Raw genomic sequence first — 20594 nt, 5'->3', positions numbered from 1 at the left:
TTCTGCATCAAGATTCGCGGTTGCACAAACATTTCGCGCGCGCGATAAAAGCGATGTCGCAACGTGGAAACGAGATCGCGCAATGCCGAAATATAAGAGGTTCGAAAGCGGCCGCCGCGTTGGAAAGGGGTGTTTTGCTGGGTGTCCGAAGACACCCGCGCCGCGTGTGGCTTCCGCGCGTGCAAACATTTTTGCTACGCGAGATCGCGTTGAATATTCTTAAAAAAAAAGAGAGAGAGAGAAAAAAAGAGGTGTGTATCTGGTCATCCATCACGGTTCTCATCAGCCACCGTTAACTGATCCACTTGAAAAGGTACACCAATACAGTGGGGGCCGATTGTGCAACTATGTGCGCCTCTCTGAAGAGAAGCAAACGAGCGGTCATGACAAGATTGATGTGCATTTTCGGTGCACCGACGAATAATTGATTTTCGAGTCGACCAGCGATCTCGATCATCCTGCCAGTCGAGATGGACGTGCCCCGCGATCTGCATCGTATATTATAACAGGGGGGTGTGGGAGTGAGCGAGCGTCCAAACGGGAGAGAGAGAGGGAGAGAGAGACGGGGAGCTGGAAAGCTGTACCTATATACATCATAGTTACACTGCCATTTCCTTTCCCAACATTTTTGTTTGACACTGATCTTGAATAAATGGGACGTCGCTACCCCTCGCATAAAACGTCCGTAAACCGATCTTCTTTGAGTAAATTGCGTGAAGTCTTGCCATCTCTCCCGCAGATCGATCAAAATCTGCGTTATCTATAACCTAGCAACCAACGATTTTCGACTCCTATTTCGGTCGCCAATCGGAGAGAGAATAATTAAGCGTTCCTCCAGCCGGCGTCGTTAATCACGGTTTTAATCCTCTTAATTTTTATCTTCTAATTTTATCCGTCGATCGAGCAATTAATAATTCGCTTAATTGCTTCCGAGGAAAAAAAAACCATCCGCGCTCCTTTTTCGGATTCGCTCGCGCTGTTCCAAGAAGAACTGCATTCCGTTGCGAGCTGCATCGCATTGCCGCCACGCCGAACTTGCGCGCACAGTAGTCGATCAAACATATTTTTTAGTTCGATCGGATCGATTAATACGCGCAAACCAGAAAAAATTCGACGCGAGGAGATACGATTTCGCGGATCGATTAAACCAATCGTCGATACCGCGACGATTAATCTTCTTAATCGCGGGCATTAATCGATCGATGATGGTGAACACATTTGATTCGGTTAATGGCCAGTCGCTGCCATGTCGGAGCATTTCCAAAAAGAGAAATTATTAAATCGATCTCAATATCGTGATTACGTTCCCGCGTTCTACCCTCTCATCCTCGGCCTCCAATAAATGCATGAAATCTGCAATCCAAATATCGTAGATTGATCTACAAAAATGGGAATCGGAGTAGAAGTTCAATTAGTTCTGCGATTGATTTATTGCGGACAATCGGGCCAGCTAATTCGGAATTGAAATTCTGCACGGCGTTCGGGTGGCGCCGGATTCTGATTTGGAAAAAATCTCTGATTAAAGAAAATTCGTGTTATTATATATATATAATAAATAAAATCAAAATAGAAACGAAAATTTAACGTTGAATTAAATTTTTGCCATCGAATGTCCGGTAAAATGGTCGGTAAAATGAAAAGTTGCGTCTAGTGAAGGATTTTCCACGAGTCACGTGACAATAGCAGGCGTCGAGTAGAAATTTGTTGGCGAATGGCGTTCGGGGATCGCGAGATCCGGCCGACGGGAACCGGAAACAAAGAAGCCGAGCATCGCGGACAGGAAGTCGAACACGGGCGAGGATCGTTAGAGGACAATTCCGTCGGCATGAATCGATAATGCGACCCCGTCGACGTCGAATTACGATGTAATCGTAATTTGCATCGGATCTCGATGGTGTCGATCATAAATTATCGATGCGTGGCCCGTTAACGCAGTAAATCAGGGACGCGAGGCGCTCGGTTAATTCGACGCTGTCGTCGCGATCAACAAGCTGCTCCGTCGTCTTCCGGCGAGCCTCGGCTTTTTAGACGCCTTTGACTTTTTGATTAATCCTTCCTCTACCCTAATTTATTCGTCCGCTCGCCTCGGGACGACGGTACCTAGACAAATTGCAAAACTGCGAAACATCGAACCGATGCACAGCAGTTTCGTCTGAAAGGTGCGATCGACGCGTTAATCGTTAACAAATTTTTAAGGATACGATTCTATGGAGATCGATCGATCGAATTAAGTTCTGCACTTAGTCTGCTATTTTTATTTTATCTTTATTTTATTCTTATTGAGAGCCATGTTTTGGAGAACCATAGAAATTTCGTCTTTCTTTCTTTCTATTTCTTGGGTAAGACAATATCATACCGAGGTAAGATATTGACAGGTATAATACATCTGCGAAATCCACTATAGCGTCGCATCGTTGCAAAGGGTTAAGAGCTTCCATAAACGAAAAACGTAGCGAGAAGCTTCGCGAGTTCCGAAAACACCGCGAACTAAATTCCATCGTCGACCGTTCGTTCCTTTCTTTGAATATCGCGTGCTCTGAAAGCCCGCGGGAAGCCCGCGCGGTCAGGTAATCGGTAAATGATTCGCGAGTGGGCCCGGCCAAGAAAATCGGCCGCGAAACACGGTCGTGATAAGTTCGGTCGTTCGAAGGCGGAACGAAATCCCTTAACAAGATATCGCGCGGCAACTCGGCCTCCGCCTGGCTTAACAACGAAGAATATTTGGCCCGCGGGCGGCCCTTCCCTCGCCCGGTTAATCTTATTATTTAACCGCGCGCACGGACAAGGATCTAAAACTTCTTATCGTTCATTTTGTTTGCCAAACTTGCGCGCACCGCCGCCGCAGAACCGCCGCAGAACCGCCGCTGCCGCCTCCGGGGGAACCAACTTTCTTTCCTCGGTTTTACACCGTTCCCGGGGAAGGAGGCCGCGCGCAAAACACCGGCCCGATGGCCCGGCGAAACTGTTCATAATCACGAGCCGCAAACTAGATCCCCGGCAAAGAGCTCTATACGATCCGACGATTCGGCTTTATTTCGATCGGTTAACTTCGATTATTAATCTTCCGCCAACTTCGACCCGCTTTTTCGGGCGTTTTGAGGGGAGCGGGGCGGAGCCAGTTACCGTGCGCCAGGTAATTGCCGGTAATTTTATTAGAAATAAAATGACTTCCAGTGCAAAGGGTTGAAGTAAAAGGATCTAGCTATCATCTAAGATTATTAATACAGTAATTCCTGGGGAATAGAAAGGAAGTGCGAGGGTTACATCAACATCGAGACGACTCTGGCAGTCGAAAAGAATTGATAAAGGGTTAAGAAAAACTGATAATGGACGATCAGGTCCATTTCACCGCCACAATGTATCGATTCTCGGTGCGGTAATCGAATAAACGCCTCGGACAGAGGTTTGTCGAACTGCGTGAACGTTTTTCAAGAACATCGGTGGTTTTGCGACAAAGAAGTCGTCGGTGGAGACGCGGTCGCCGTCGGTCAGCCATGAAACGTTACCAGATGACGAGCACGCGGAGAGCGAACGAGCGAGAGAAAGAGACTGAAAGAGAGAGAGAGGGAGAGAGGGAGGGAGAGAGAGGGGGCGCTCGGTTGCGGCGCACGTTTTCTCCCATCCTATCCGTATAATTGGCCGCGACGGCGAGCTCGAAACCGCGAAGTGTCGTTCAACGCGTCAACATTATAATGGGCAAAAAGAATCCGCGATCCTCCGGCTCCTACGGGCAAAACTGAGAACCGGAGCGGTTTCAATCGAATCACCGGCAACCCGGGACCGCGGCCGATTGATCGATATCGATTGCCTTTTTGTCGGACGAGCGAGCGCGCCGTTTTTCGAGCGACAAGCTTCGCGGAACGACACGCTGTTTGATTTGAAGAGGCTCGTCGCTTCGCCGGACTACCGCGTCTTTATTCGGCGGAAATATTCTAATAATAATATTTAATAATAATATTTCCAGTAAGGGATATTAACCCTTTGCACTCGAAGCCATTTTAAGCTTGGGAACTCGGGGAAGGCGATGCGTACAATTTTTGATCGCCGGCGCTCGCGCGCGCGCGCGTTGCGACAGAATCTTTATCGGAAAATCGTGTACCGTTTTCGCCATAAAATCGCATGAATCATGGAACGTGCCTCTTTATTGCGCGCGGCTGACTCACGCCGGGGCGAAGAAGAAGAAGAAGAAGAAAGAAAAAGAGCGTGGCGGTTAGCCGCCACCCGCGTTAACAATCGCCGAAGTTCTTCCAGGCGCGAGCTTTCCGGGAAATATCGGCGCGCGCGTTTGTCGCCGGGAACCGTCGAAGAAGTAGAAATAACATATTCGCGTGCGCCCCGATGGCAAAGATACTCGCGAATTGCCTGTCATTAACTCCCATACATTATTCATCGGCGATCATTAACCGTGGCCGCGGCGGTTAACAATTTCGAAAACTTTCGCAGCCGACTCGCAGAAAAAGGGAAAAATGCCCAGGTCGGTTCCCCCCCTCTTCCTTCTTCTTCGCTCGAAAATGGCAGCTAATCTTCCATTACCTGCACGAGATCCGTCGCGAACGTACTTCTTTTCAATTCTTATCCCCTTCTGGATTTTAAGGAAATAGAAATAAAAGCATAGCTATTCAAGAATTAAATTGAATCAGTTAATGACTGGATTTCAGATGTTTAAGCAATTTTATAAAATTCATCTACCATCAAAGTGTTACTCCCATACCGACGCCATAACGCAGTAGGCATCGAAACAGCGTTAACGCGGATGCAAAGGTTTCGCCGGATCGTTTCTCGGCACCCTTGAAAAAGCGGTATAAAAAGGACGCCAGGATGCTGGTACTCGAAGGAAAGAAAAAAAAAGGGAATCGATCGAACAGCAGCCGTCGGAATAAATGATATTATTTCGTAGCCACGTACAGAGCCGGATAATGGCGTGGCGAAGCAACACACAGTTCTCCTCGTGATTGCCGATCGGCTTACGAGGACGAGACTTAAAAGCTCGAACGAGACTCAATTGCATAAGCCTGTAAGGCGTTAGAAGAGTCAGCCGAGCGTGCGCGCTGCCACGAGGCACGTGATATTGCCGGGCGAGCCTCTCTCTCTCTCTCTCTCTCTCTCTCTCTCTCGGTTGCTCTTTCCACGCATTTGCACGCGCCCACGCCGCGCGCCGATACGACCGACAATCGCTTTCGATCTCTTCGCCCAAGATCTCGCTTCACTCGATCTTCGCCATGGATCGGTATTACTATTTAGCAATTCACGCGTTAACTACCCCTGCAAACAACCATGGGCTATTTCCGAAATTTTGAAAATTTTAGAGTTACCTTGTTAACCCTTTGCACTATGACTACTAAATAATTTTTATTTATTGGTTTGTCTTTATTTACTTCGGTTTCTAGGCTTTGATGATAGTAAAATTCAATTTAATTTCGATGTAGAAGAAATTAATAATTTATTAATTTAGTAGGTCTTGCGTGGAATCTTTATCACGAGACTGACTCGTTTCATTATAGTGCAAAGTGTTAACGCAGACTCTACGTTATCCTAATTGATCAGAGAAAACCGAGCACCCGCCTGCATTATAAATTCTTCTGTCATTACGGATAATTCTTCTTCTATTATAAGAAATTATTCTATCAAAATAGTACAAAAATCCCAGTTGAGTAAAACAGCTGATAAAGATGCGCCGCACAGGAATCGAAACGTATAATTCGCGGGGTCCAGGTGGGTGGGAGCCGCGATTCGTCGAAATAAAAGCAGAAAACCAGCCGGCGATTATTTTCCGCGTGGCTGTCGACCTGCATCGACGTGTACACCGTGCCGTTGCAATTGCGCTCTCGAGTGCATCGAACCCGCGCCGCGTAGGTGAAAGTGAACCGAAGCTGTTCTCATACGCGCGGCCGCTCGTTCGCCGAGAGTGCTCGCTTCTTTGTTAAGCGTCGCGTCGCCGCCGTCGCCGCCGTCGCCGCTCGTCGGTCCAAAGGTTAGAAGCGAAATGCACGCCGTCGTCGTCGTCGTCGTCGTCGTCGTCGTCGCGACGGTCGCCGGGTTATCGCGATAGTTTCCGTGCGATCCGCGCGAGCGCAATCGCGGCAGATTAGCCGCGATCCGGAGATTGGATAAGACCCCGCCGGGCGCATGGTTGCATATCCTTTTGTACGCGTTGGTGACTTCGCTAATCGGCAATCTTAACGCAATACTATTTTTAGACGCAATCTGTAACACCCGATCTTGGTTTATTCGCTCCGCGCTCGGGACCCGACTGCCCGCGAACGAAACGTTTATTTACTATAATACAATGTTGCTCTCGACTGGCGACGACGTCTCTGTAAGGCCCTTGATATTTGTTTAATATCGTTTTTTCTGTTTGTCAATTTATTTCTTATAAATTCACTTATGCCTTTCAACAAACTTTTAGTTCTATCACCAGAATATTTAAATCTTTTTACTAAAGAAAATCAACGCCCCTATAAAAATTAAAAATTCCCTCGACTCTATCGACAACGTCTGCCAATTGCCATTAACATTACTATACTCATATAGTTGACTGTTGTAGCAACCGTTGTAGCACCCAACGAATTTCAGGAACAATGTTCACTAAATAGGCTGCGGACCCCCGCGCGTTTTCCTGTTGCGAAACGGTAGCGGCCAGGTATTCTATTCTCTTTCTCTCAACAATGTTATCAACTTTCTTCGATCGTGTTTCGACTTGCTCTTTCATTTACGTTTGAAACGGTGCCTGCTTATATTTTCGGCGCAAACGCGTCGAACGTTTTAAACGTTTCTGGCTCATGTACCTTCTTTTCAAACTATCGATGTTCTTTGCTGTTTACCAATTTTTTATCTATCTTGCTCCAAATTAGATGTCAATACAGGTGTCTGATTATGTGAGTCATCACCGTTGCATGTTCCATTACAGATTGCATTCCATTGCATTTGATTCGCAGGAGGAACGAACACCGACGATACCCGTGCGAATTAACACGTTGAATGCTTTCAACTTGGCAGTGACGCCATGGGGGTCACCGGTGACCGGCACTCAACTTGACAGCGACGTCACGGCGGTCATCGGTCACCGGCACTCAATTTGACAGTGACGTCAAGGCGGTCACCGGTGACCGGCACTCCACTTGGCAGTGACGTCATGGGGGTCACCGGTGACCGATACTCCACTTGGCAGTGACGTCATGGGGACTACCGTTGACCTCCATATGTATCGCATAACAGAAAATCCATCGTGGCGCCACGGACAATTCCCATAAAATTGGCGTGGCATTCAACGTGTTAAAATAAATTCGAATAAACTCGTAGAGATTTTTTCGGGCTTTTTGCGCGAACGGTGTCCGAGCTGGGGACACGAAAATGGCCGGCGAAGTAGACCGTCGCCCTTCGGAAGGGCTACGATCCGATCGGACGAGAATCGCATTAGCCGGCAGGCAGCCGCGTATCCGCGCCGGCAGCCGGAGAGTAGATCGATCGAGACGGCGACGCGGGGCTTAATTACGATTAAGCGAGAAGCACCCGCGTCCTCTTTGTAACGATATTTGTATCGCGCCGTTGTCTGGATTAGAAGATTAATGCGCGTCTCATGTCCCCCGCGCCCTTTGATAAATACATTCAGCCTAATTGGAGGACTCGCGGTGATTTAGGTGCCCGATCGGTCGGATTTAATTGCGTTTAGGTGTCGCGAGCTTTAACACGTCTCCTTGCGGCACGTCGATTCCGGCGCAGACTTCGCCGGAATTCGAATTCACCGTCGTCGCCGCCGCCGCCGCCGCCGCTATCGATTCGAAGGAATTGTCGTTTCGATTCGGAATTCGTTAAATAAATTACCCGTGTCTCGTCGTTCCGGCCAATCGACTGGACCAATCTTTAGGTGAAACAAAAATCGTAGAAATTAGCCCTTCTCGCTCGAGAGAGACGACTCAGGGGCACCGCGAGAAATTGTTTCGTCACTTGTACAAGTAACTTTTACACCACTGAAATTGTTTATGTTTAAAGAGAAATTATTTAAAATGTTGCCTGCGCCACAAGACTCGATGTCTAATTATAAATCGTATAATATTGATGAAAATATTATTGTAAAAACTATTTTAGATTTAGAGTTAAAATATTTCCGAGTGTAAAGGGTTAATTGTGAAAAAAGCAAATCAGATAAAAATTGATTTCGTCGTCGTCTCAATTTTGATTAATAATTTCGATTATCAATTTTCTGTGATGTTCATATCATTAAATTCTTCTGTCTTTGCAGGTTTGTATTCGATTCATCTCCGCCATAATCGCTTAATATCAGCGATTTCCTCACCACGTTAATTCATGTTTAAATGTTTTCGAATTCCACCGTCGACTGAATGTTGCCTTTCGACTTACAAACGATTTACATAAATGTTTCGATCGAGATACTTGAATCGCAAGCTATGCACGTTGATTTGTTCCATTGCGATCATGTTTCTTGAGAGATAGCGGCCCATATGTGTTTAATTTTGCTTTGTTGTTCCAGTGAAATAATCACATCTGCGGACGACATTGTCGCGCTTCGATTAAATATCTTTCTTTAAATATTTCAACCTTCGCGTCCGACGCGTGTATATTCAACCTTGTTTAACCGCTTGCATTATAATAACGAGTCAGACTCGTGACAAAGATTCCACGCAAGATCTACCAAATTAATAAATTATTAATTCCTTGTAAATCGAAATAAAATTTAATACTTGCGTAATCAAAGTCTAGAAACGGTGGTAAATAAAGACAATAGAAGAAAGATTCTCTGGTTCTATTAAAGTCAGTATTGAAAACAAATGAGTATTAATTAACGCAGCGTGAAAAGAGTCGTAGTGCAAGGGGTTGATCCAATTGTCGAAACTGCCGCGGTTGTTAAAGAATTTCGAATCGTCCGTGTCCACGGAGCGGTTCGCTGAACAATTTTGTTTTCGGAGAGGTGGCCGTCGCGATGGAGAAAAAGAGGTTTCGTCGTTGGGAGATCGAGTCGTCCCGGGAATTTACAGCGGCGCGCGGCGCATGCGAGCGATGCGTTTCGCGTGCAACGGGCGATACGGAGCGTGTTTGTCTCCCCCGGTCGCCTATTATCCGAGGGAAAGCAGCTGCGCGTCATCTTATCAGCGCCGATAACACGCAAAAATAGAAGCGAGCCGGTTGATCGCGGCGGAACAGCCTCGCGGAGAATCGAAACGAGGCTGACGGCGCGGACAGAGCCACAGCCATCTCCGTCGATGGCGTGCTGCTCGGCGCAGGTGCGAGCCGAGTGACATGTGCACGCATCGTTATACAATTTTATAGTCGAAACACGATCGGCGCTTTCGCCCCGCGCGACAAAACCTTCCCGTCTGGCTCGAAACGCAGAATAACAGCCTCGAGAGTGCCTCGACGGTTTTTCACGCGGAAATACATTCGACGGCGACCTCCGAATCGATTCGATCCGCGAAGATTTCTCCGACCGTCCGATTCGATCCTATAAAACGTTGAATTCCATTGTCGAGCAAACGGAAATTCGATATTTCCATGTCGTGGAAAATACAATTAAGACAGGAGTTTCGACAGACGTGCATGGACAAATTGGTTTCTCGATAATTCGTTACGCAAAAGAATTTTCTTCTTAACCCCTTTGCACTACAATGACTCGTAATGAATAAGGCTGCAAATCATTTCGGTGGGATTAAAAATGTTCCAAAAAGTTAAATCGAAAGAAAATTCGAATTCTCTGTCATCAAAATCTAGGAATCTAAGTCAATAAAGACAATCGAGAAACAAAAATTATTTTATGACATCTAGGAAATTATTAACGAAAACAAAATATTTATATTTCTATTAAATATTTCTATTAAAGAAATTTAAAGACATCGTAGTGCAAGGGGTTAACCAGCAAGGTTCAAGCTTCGCGAAAACCCGTCCCCGAACGCAAACTAATCCCCGTTCTTTCTCTGTTCCAGGTGAGTGTCTGGTTGGGCCTGTTATCGGCACGAATCGATAGAAATTCTGTCCGAGTAAGTTACCAATATTTGCTACGTACAGATAAAGCGATAAGACCCCGTAAAGAAGAAGACAGGCTCTCTCTCTCTCTCTCTCTCTTTCGAGTGCTTGAAATTTTCGTGTCACTTCCAAGTGCCCGTGTACTTGACGAAAGTGTGCGCTAGGCAATTTGCGGCGGTAAATACTCGAACGCGATGAGTCAATGCTGAATTGGAACGATCTGTGTACACGAGATTAGAGACGTCGCTAACTAGACGGCCTCTGATAACAAATTCGAATCATTTCGCTCGGCCGGATCTAGAGCGAGCTTCTTCGCGTTCCTATATCAGTCTTTAACCCTTTGAGGTCGAGCGCCGACTCCGAGGCGTCGCTAAACACGATCGTGCCGCGTTTAGAAATAACTTGTACTTATGGAATTATGTATTATTTTTTTATACTTATTTTTATTTTGTTCATATTTATAGAATTCGTTGTAAGAATTTATTTATATTTAGAAAATTGTTGAAAGCTGTCAGCTGTTGCAAAAGTCACAAAATGCGATTCTATAATTTATAAAATGCTCCAGGCTATATAAAATGGAAGCACTATAAGTCTGGACAAATGTCTTGAATTTCTACTTAAAATTGGCTCTTACTGCAAAGGGTTAAACTTCGTCTTTCTCTAACAGTTCATCCCTTTAATGAATTCGATCTCTCTGCATCTAAACGCTTCGTAAATTTGTATATAAATATTGTATTATACAATAAAATAAAAGAATAGAAATATTGAACACTTCCTATTTCTAAGTATAAAATAAATTACTCTTGAAAAGAAATAAAAGACACGCCATAGAAAAATTGAATACGTCTCGTTTGATAAATGGCACAGGAATTGGTCAGCTCATAATAATTCGGCTCCACACCTCAAATTCATTCGTGACAAACAATAGCCCTTCGATCAGGGCACTCGGCGACCTGCCAGTCCCTGAAATGATCATAGTTGGTTCGGATCAGTTCTCAAGGTCCCCGCAGTCGGCGAGTGAAGTGTCCACAGATAGGTGTCCACACTCGAGCGTCACCGGGCATCTCCAGTACCGAGCGTCTCCTCGGAGAGGGCATCGCCGGTTCGTCTGTCCTCGAAGGTTGGATCGATCGTCCGTTGCAAAAATCATGGCAGGATCAGAGCAGCGGAGCCGAGGAGGAGGGTCCCCGCGTCTGCGATACCTACGACGACGAGACATTGCCGCACGTTTAGCATTTAGGGGCTGTATTTAAACTCCTGATCCTGCCACGGGTGAGCGAGCCGGGCCGGGCCGGGCCGGGCCGAGCGGAGCCGAGCGGTGCCGGTCAAGCCGCGCAGCCGGCTGGGTAGCCGTGTACACGGGGTCGCGTGGGTGTTCACCGACACGTGTACATACACAGAGGCGACGTAACGCTCTGGTTTCGCTTAATTAAACTGTGTCTAGCTGGTCCAAAGCCCCGGCGTGTCGCGGCCGACAAAGGAGAGAGAGAGAGAGGGAGAGAGAGAGAGAGGAGGCCGGCTGGGCCAGCGACAGCGACAGCAGCGGCGGCCCCGGTGAAGGCAGCAGCACGTGCCTTCATTAGGACTCGACCCCGAACCCGAACCCGAACCCGAACCCACGCCCGTATCGCCGCGTAATCCAAAATAACGGGCCGGCGGCTAACTTCGTTTACGAGGAACCGCGGAAAACTCGGTCGCGGATCCTAACCCGCCGTGATCGCAGTCTTGTTTATTAAACCGATCGCTGTCCGACAACGGCTCCTTTGTTTAGTTAACCGGGCCGTTGTTTGGCGGCCGAACGCCCGATGTCCGCGCGTATCTTCGAAGATCCCTTGATATCAATTCGCATTAGCTCGAATAACTTGGATATCGTCTACGAGGAGTGGCAGTCGCGTCGATTACCACCGCGTTAGACAATAACGCCGCACCTGGTCCCTCGGTGGAGGGTTGCTACTCGATTAGAAGCGGAACGGATGCCGAGGCGCGTTCCCCAGGAGGAAAGAATCGGTGTGCAGCGACGCGACGGGTGCCCGAGATGCGTAACAGTCGATTAATAACCCCGGGAAAACGCGGGTACGATGGTGATAATTATTTGCGATCAAAGGGCGACAATTAATCGGCGCTCGCTTAAAATCCCGGCTCCGGAGTCCCGCGGCCGCGCCCGCCCGAAATTAACATCCCTGATTAATTGGACGTTCGGAGAGAGAGAGAGTGAGAGAGTGGCTCGGGGAACGGCTTAGCAATTTATTACGACGGATACTCGAGTCGGGGCTGCAACTTGTACGAACTTACGCTTCGCTTAAACTTGCCCATTCGTAAAGCGAGCCCGACGGGGGTTGGAGATGCGCCCCTTTCGCACGGAGCCACGGTTCCGGTCACGAATAGACCCCGGCGCGCCACTCTCTCTCTCTCTCTCTCTCTTTGCTCTCTCTCCGATCTCCCTCTCTCTCTCTCTCTCTCCTTGCTCCCTCTCCGATCTCACGGTTTGTCTCCCTCCCCCGCACGCTCCCTCTGTACACCAGCCACGGACTCGCGAATTTGGTTTTATCTTAATTAAACGGCGTTCACTCGGTCAAGACGGCGGCTACAGACTGCGATGAACTTCCGCGCCGACCCCGCTTCGCGGAAACTTTCGAACCCCCCCCGCCGCCGGAATCCCCGGTTAATGCCGTGTCCCCTTAATGGGATTGAAACGGTGCCGATAAAAATCCTGTTGAATTTATTTCGGAAATTTGTCCGCGCGGAACGCCGCCGGCCGAGATAAAAATTGATATTTATTAGCTGGATTCCCTCGGCACGCTCGACGCTCGCCTTCCTCTTTCGCGCGAATTCTCGCTGCCGGTTGACCAATGAAAAATCGAAGAGGGTGTTCTTCTTTTTTATTAACGAGGAAAATTTGCAATCAATTTCGCCGTGAAATTATGAGCAAATATGTTGACGGTTTACTACGATTATTGAACGTATTCCTTTTTAATCTATGCTAGCACGCGAAGCGACAACTTTTTTAAATAAAATTTATTCGCGAATCTATCAATGATGTATTGCAATCCTTGTATAAATTCAGTATTATAAACTTAACATAGTTATTTAATTTTCGTAAATTTCGGGCGTCGGCTCGCAGAGAAAATCGTGAATATCGACGCCAGTGTTAACGCGTTAAAGATTTATTGCAATGTAACCACTAAATTTTTATCGCTTCGCCTGCACTGCTCTAGTCGACATGCTCCAAGATACTTGAACATTTAGATAATTGTAACATTTTTCGAAATTTGCCAACGCGACGCTGTGCCATTTAAAAATACCACAGTTTAAAAATAAAATGAAATAAAATAAAGGAAAGAAATAAATTAAATCGCCCCGGTTTAATTTGCACGCTTTCGCATGCCGTACCCGTGCGCGGAACGCGGATATGTAAATGTAAAATAAAATATGGACTTGGCCGCTTAGCGAAGGAGATTTTCAAAGACTCTTTTTCTTTTTTCCCGTCGCAGTGTCCCGCGCGAGCCCCGAATAAAGTTTCATTTAATTCCCATTTTTTCTAAGATAATCTGGGAACATTGAAATCTCCGCGAACCTCGGCGCCCGGAATTCGCGGTGGTCTATTAAAAGCCGCAATTAGATGAAATATAAAGTTGGACTTTGTGGATCCGGCGCGTCGACGAATAAGTGGATCAGAATCAGGGACAATCGAATCTAGAGGAAATTAATGGAGTTTGTATCTTATTCGGAGTCCGACGAGCTTCTCTACGGAACCGAAATTTAAGCGAGCTTCGTTCAAATTTGATTAAAATTTTTATTTGAGATAATACATTAATCGTCTCTGTTGCATTCTAATGCACTTGCATCTGTGCTCCTATATTTCCTACAACTCTTCAAAACTCAGTAACTCTTCAAAAATCAGTAATATTAAAAATTGTTCTTCAGTATAAAGATTGAACTTATGTTTCAATAAAATTCTTGAAAAAGTTGCTTTTTATTTGACTTTAAATTCTTTAAATTCTTTTATAAAACTATGCATAACAATCGTCGAATAAATTATTCTAAATAAAATAATCAATTCTAAATAAAATAATAAATTCTGAATAAAATATTTTGAAGATCGCTTTACGGTAATCGGTGCAATCACTTGACGGAAGCGCTGGCGATAACAAGACCAACGGGAAAGCGTACAGTCCGAGAGAAGAGACAATCGGCGATCGCGCCGACAATGGGATTCGCGCGTTGCCCCATAAATCGGTGGCGCGCAGACCGTACGATCCGCGGCAAGAAAAATCGAAAAGGACAGAGAGGCCGGTCTCGCGATCAGCCTCTCGCTAAACGCTCGCGGGAGACACGTTCGGTTCTCGATCCTTGATAAGAAGCCGCGCGGCGCGGCGCGGCATCCCGTCGCCGCGCCGTCGCCGTCGCCGTCGCCGCCGGTCGTCGAAACGGCCGCACGTATAAAATCCGCGCTCGTTGTCGAAAGAAGACTTATAGTCCCGCCGCGTTGGAAAATGTCAAAGTTAATGAACAAAGCCCGTTCCCACGGAAGTGGCGCGGCCTGGAATGCCGGCGGAGCAACTTATGGTGCCGACTACGAGAAAACGTAGAAGCCGATAATTAGTACATAAAAGCTGAAGCGTTACGGTAAGAGTGGATAATGTCACTCGGAGAGAAGCAAGAGAAAGAGAGACGAAGAAAAGAGAGACGGAGGAAGAGAGATAAAGGGACGCGGAGGGGGAGAAAGGAAAGGAAAGAGGGAGTAGAGCGAGAGAGAGAGGAGAGAGAGGGAGAGTGGCAGGGGTGAACGAACCGGAGTTGCACGCCGGCTCAAGGCGACCACTCGTTATTTGTCTTCGGCCCTGCGATTCATTTTATCCCCGGCCGGAATTATGAAGGTTCGAGTGTGCAAATAGAGCGATAGAAGTCGGCGCCGAGCAAGAACCGGGACGCGGAGCCGAGGCATCGCCGCGGCCGCGCCGCGGAAATATTTTCGCCGGATACGTCGCCCGTCGCCCGTCGCCCGTCGCCCGTCGCCGACGCGGTCGTCACCGCGAGAAAACACGTAAAAACGATCGCATATCCCCCGAGGAAATTACGTACCCGTTCAGTCTCTCTTCCTCTCTCGCTCTCCTCCCACCCTCTCTCTCTCTCTCTCTCTTTCTCCGTCGTCTTCCTCTCGCGGCCCATCGTTCCGTCGCGTCGTTACCTGGCAAGAAGACTCGAGAGCCCGTTTACACGATGATTGTGCCAGCGTAATTATATTTGTAACGATCGTCGTTCGATTTTATTACGGACGTAACTGTACGGACGTACCGGGTGTCCGACGGAAACGGGACGACGGTCTTACGGCCTCTCCGCGGAGCACCGTATCGGACGGCTGAATTAGGTTCACTCCGTTTCGGGCACTGTTCCGCGCGGATATTGCTAGCAGTTGTGCTGTCAGTTGCCGGGAAACTGGGTCAAGATTTAGAATTCTTTTCGCTGCTGCTTTGGGATCCTTTTCGACGCTAAAACTCGACTGTTTAATCGAGGACTGCTTTTAATCAATGTTAACAGGAAGAGGCAATTTTCTCAGATGTGTCGAGTGTCTTGTATAAAAATTCTTTTAATTCGTATATGATAGAAATATAATTTATATACGATTACATGCAATTATATACAATTATATGATTTATATACAGTTGTCTTAAATTGTATATAATACAAATATAATTGAAATACAATTATATAATTTATATGGAAATTATCTTAACATCGACTGTCGCCTCTCACTCTTCCTGCCGAACGAAACGCCGTGGCGGCCGAAAATCGCCTCTCGCTCAGAAAGGGTTAAAATCTCCCTCAAAAGACCTATCCTAACATAAAACCAAAGAAACGAAAATTGCTCCTCACTTCTACATTATCCTTTCCGAATTTCCGCGTCGGGAACGATCGTCGCGCGCCCCTTAAATATTTATGAAATCGAAAGGTGCGACCGACGCTGTGCGAACACGTTTTCGAGAAGCGTGAATTCCAGCTGTTCATTTAAGTGCGCTCGCATCGCATACTAAATTACCGGTGGAACAGAGTTTCGGTCATTATTACAAACTCCACTTTTCACTGGAGCACCGCGTTTCAATCACCACCGACACTTTCAATCGTCGCTGAACTCCTCCCACCCTCCCCGCGCTCGCGCGCGCGCCGACCGTCATCAATCAAATCTTCGCCCCGGCGCGGCGGGTCCCGCGAACCATATCGCTCCCAAAAACGACCAACAGTCACGAACCGATACAATTTTCACCGACTAATTAACTGGCCGCCTTCGCCGCCGCCGCGCGCGGGACATTTCCAACCCCGGCGAGACCCTACCAAAATCGGTTCGGGATATTCTTTATTATTTATAATATTATATTACATGTTATAATATTCTTTATATTTGATAATATTCCATGTTATAATGTTCTTTATATTTTATAATGTTCCGTGTTATAATATTCATAGTTATAATATTCTTTATATTTTAAAATATTCCTTGTTATAATATGCTCTATATTTTAAAATATTCCTCGTTATAATATTCTCTATATTTATTGTATATATTATATCAACGGCTGCTGAATATTCCTAATTTTTTTTTTTTTATTAGACAGACGATTTTAGATGAAAATTCTGTGAACAACTGGTGTTTCGTCTCCAAAGTGTGAAACGAATAAAACGAGGGTCGAAAGTCGACGAAACAATGTTTGCCTATAATCCCGGCATTCGAGGAACGTGCCGGCAGACTGATCTCGGAAGGACGGCGTCGCGCCGCGCCGGCTCGTTATCAACCGCGTCAGCTAAAGCGATTTAAGTCGGCCGGCTGCTCGCACACACCGCGGTACTACCCGGGATTTCTGTTCCCGGGTGGGCCGCTCCCGAAGATGTTTTCGTCGAGTTTCGCCTCCCCCGCCCATCTGCTTAGGGGAAACTTCCGGCGTGAGAGAGAGTCAGCAGGCGGTGTCTCCTGGCGGAGAGGACACACGTTCCTCTCGCCGCGACTGCCACTGCGACTGCAACAGCAGCGAGAGCAACGGGAGAGCAACACCGGCAAAGCGGCGGCGGTGTTCAGTCCTTTCGGTTGTTGCATACGGGATCCCCGGGCATCGAGCCGTCGAAACGCGCGCCGGAGCTAATGCGTTCAGAGTTTGAATACGTGTTCTCGGGCACAGAATCCTCCCCCGCCCCTCCTTGCTTGTAGTCTTCTTAGTACTTGGAGTGTAAAGTCACGAGCAGATCGAGGATTTGATGCGATTAGAGCGCGAGCGAGTCGCTGAAAGACGCGGCCGGGCTGGCACGAATGGATCGAGGATTTAATGCGTTCGCGCCGTGAATAAATTAGCGGCGCGCGCGCGACGATCGGAACACTTTCGTCGACCCTAACGTTCAATGACACCCGGCGTCTTCGTGCTCGAGAATCGTCGCGCGGTGGTCTGGCGGAGCGGCGATCCGTGGCCCGAAGGCGACTTCGCGACAGTCGTATCTCGAACGATTCTCTTTTTCCTAAATACATTTTACTAGACCTATATAGTATTTTAAGAATATTTATTTATAGTATTTAATTTATGAGTATTTTAAGAGTCTTGTAACTCGTCCAATAGTTATAGCTTATTATATATTTTTTAAATACCAACCGGTCGACAACGTAATTATCCTGACACACGATGCTACAATCATTTTTATCGGCTTCTGCGATAATAATTCGAGGGCGAAGGGTTGACGCGCACATATTCGATTCTACAATATTCCAGCTGTTGCCAGAACGAATTCAACAACTTACCGTACCATAACCTTAAACCTTAAAGCAACGTTAAAATCGTTTCGGTCGCGGTTCGCTGCTCCGGCAGACCGCAGCGCATCGCGCGATCTTCGAACGCGGTCGCGTCGTCGAGTCGCGGAACCGTTACACGCAGCTGCGACTCGAAACTTGTATTTTTATAGGAACGATTTCGTTGGATAAATGAATTTGTTAGAGGGAATCAGCCGGCGCCGAGGAAAAATACCGAGGCAATAGAAGACGGAGCACCGGGATTCGTCCGCGCGCTCGTCGGCGTATGCTAATGCCCCCGGGTCCGAATAGGCGGCGTGTTCTCGGTCTACGAGCACGCGGCGCGTTACACGGTGTAACAGAATACAAACGCCTATCACTGCTCGTCGAAAATTAAGCCATTCGCGTGCCGGCTGCGATCGTAAAACCTCCGCGGCGTCTCTCGCGGATATTAATTCCCGAAGAGCTGGCTAACAACCATCCGCGAGCATGTAACTTTGACAGCGTAACTGTCTCGCGAACGAGGCACCGAACAGCTTGGTTAAAACGCCGGGAACGCTGTCGATCCAAGTCGCCAAAAGCGATTGTAAAATTAACAGGCTGTTGCTTGAAATTTTTCGCTATAAATTTGCCCCTTACTCGCGCGATGAATCGTAAAGTATTGCAAGAATAGTCTAAACAGAGCGTTCTAAAAATCGCAATCGGAGGATGATGACTCGTTATCTCCGCCTCTCATTGGCCACCGTTTCTCATACCCTCCCTTAATCTGCACCTTCTTCCGAATTAATCAGGCAAATCACAAGAGATCCCCGTTTCTTTATCAGACAGTTATTTCGTTCTTTTTCGTTATTTATTTCTCGCGGTTCGTTTCGGTGACTAATAGCAGCGGGTAGACGCGAACAATAGAGATTCTACCTAGCTGCATCGGAAGTTATTTACGACTCGCGGGCCAACAGTTTGGAAAGGGGTGGAACGATTCGCCGGAACGTCGTAAGAATGATTAGGACCGCGAAAGAAAGGTCGGTGTTCGCGGCGCGTTCGCGTCGGGCGCGGGCGTCCGACGACGGCCGGGCGAGAATTTCCCTGGGACCGGGTTTGATAAACGTAGCAGAAACGCGTAAAGTCTATGGTCCGTTGGCGCACAATGCAGGAGAATAATTTATTTCCGGGCGTAATAGCGCTCCGAGCGCGGGGGATGTTGTGTTTGGGCTCTCTCTAGTCGGCGCAAATTGGTGCGCGGAAATGTGTATACGCATGAACAGTCGCGATCCAGTCACGAGAGATGTCCTATGAGCACGTAATGCTAGTCAAGTTAATTTTCGAAATACACTGAGAAATACCTTGTTACACGGGAGTTACCGCTCAGCAGGATGTACCCAAACACGTGAGCATAATTTCAAAGCCGCGGCAGTTGTCGGCAACTCGCCGGGGACGTCGCTGATACATTGCGAATTGCGACCGAAAACTTTGCGCGAGGCGAGGCGAGGCGAGGCGAGGCGAACGAGCACAGCATCGACAAATGTTCGACGCGCGGCGGCGCGCCCCTTTCACGGCCGCTTTTTCTATTTACGGGCGAGCCGCTCGCGCGCGCCCCTAAATTTTCCACGGCGAAATGAAAAATCCACTCTGGCCCGATATCTTCGAAATTAATGGCTGAATATTGTTAAATAGAGAAATTCATTGCCACTTTCGCGCGACAATGCAGCGACGTAAATTACCGTTCGCAACGAGATTCATAGCTACCCCGGGGACACGGTGAATATCAAATTTTCCTAGCTGATTAATATTTGTTGCTAAATATTTCTGGAATACGACGCAATTTCTCGCGCTTTTCCGGCTGGATCGCGTCGCCTGGACAATTCTAACGAATTGCTGCAGGATTAACATTTTTATCGACCACCGCATGCTTCGGCAATTTTTCCGTTTTATTTATTCCGATAGTTTACAAAGTATGACAATGTTCGAGCGGTTGTATAGCGTCGCTGCGACCATTTTCGAGGGAACGTGCGAGTTAATAAGATGAAACTGGTGATCGATGACGCGCGTTTACGTGTCGCGCAACAGCTTATCGCGATGAGGGACGAGCCATGCCCGCAATACCGAAGAGCATGTGGTTACTCGGCTATCTGGAAACGCGTGTCATGGATAAAGCCACGGTAGATCGCGTTTTTAGCGTGCGCATTGCGAACGTTACAATAACGTGTCTCGCGGCTGCCAGGCTATTTCGATTATTCTTTCGCAAGGGAGCCGACGTTCCTCGGCGAACTTGGGCGCTCCGCTTAACACGTTGAATGCCACGGGTGCCATCGGTGACCGGTGCGCTCGATAAAAATATATATAATTGAAACAAATGACAATACTTATCATTTTTTATTATTGACGCCTCAGGGGCCCACCATCCCGTGGTGCCACCCCGTTGCAATTAAAATGTCAAACATTTTCTAAACACTGTAACTTATCTATTGAAGATAATATTTCATCACTATATGTACAGTATATTAGAAAATTCATCATGACACCGCAGACAATCCCTGTAAAATTGGTATGGCATTCAGCGTGTTTGCACTCGAGTGGCGCCTCTGAAGCGCCAACGAAAATTGTTATATAATTAACGTATTAATGTTAACATTATTAAATACTCTGCTGTTAAAAGCGTAACAGTTTTACGAGTCACAGGACTCAATCTCATACAGCGAATTATACTAAGTATTATACTACAGCTGGTCAAACTAGCAATTTTGGATCTAAGCTTAAAATGGCTTTGAGTGCAAGGGGTTGATAAAACTAAATATCTTGGAGGCGCCCGTAAAAACCGCCGCCAGATAGACTCGAGGCATCCGAGGAATCCGCGAGA

The 20594-nt window shown here is 47.3% G+C and overlaps 1 protein-coding gene across 4 annotated transcripts in view; it reads left to right on the top strand.

Annotated features, from left to right (window-relative positions):
• Positions 1 to 20594, top strand: part of LOC144468035 (max dimerization protein 1-like) — a 122303-nt gene that overhangs the window by 87206 nt on the left and 14503 nt on the right. The window contains exon 5 of one of the 4 annotated variants that reach the window (XM_078177158.1): positions 9936 to 9956. The exons of the other annotated variants lie outside the window; for them this stretch is intronic. Coding sequence (XP_078033284.1) covers positions 9936 to 9939 — 4 coding nt within the window. The 3' untranslated portion in view covers positions 9940 to 9956. Of the gene's footprint in view, positions 1 to 9935; positions 9957 to 20594 lie in introns of those variants that run through there. 4 annotated transcript variants of the gene reach the window in all.

The sequence above is a fragment of the Augochlora pura genome, chromosome 3, assembly GCF_028453695.1.
Source record: "Augochlora pura isolate Apur16 chromosome 3, APUR_v2.2.1, whole genome shotgun sequence".
In the NCBI taxonomy this organism is placed as follows: Eukaryota; Metazoa; Arthropoda; class Insecta; order Hymenoptera; family Halictidae; genus Augochlora; species Augochlora pura.
Note: the sequence above shows the minus strand (reverse complement) of the source record. Positions and strands in the feature narration are given on the sequence as shown.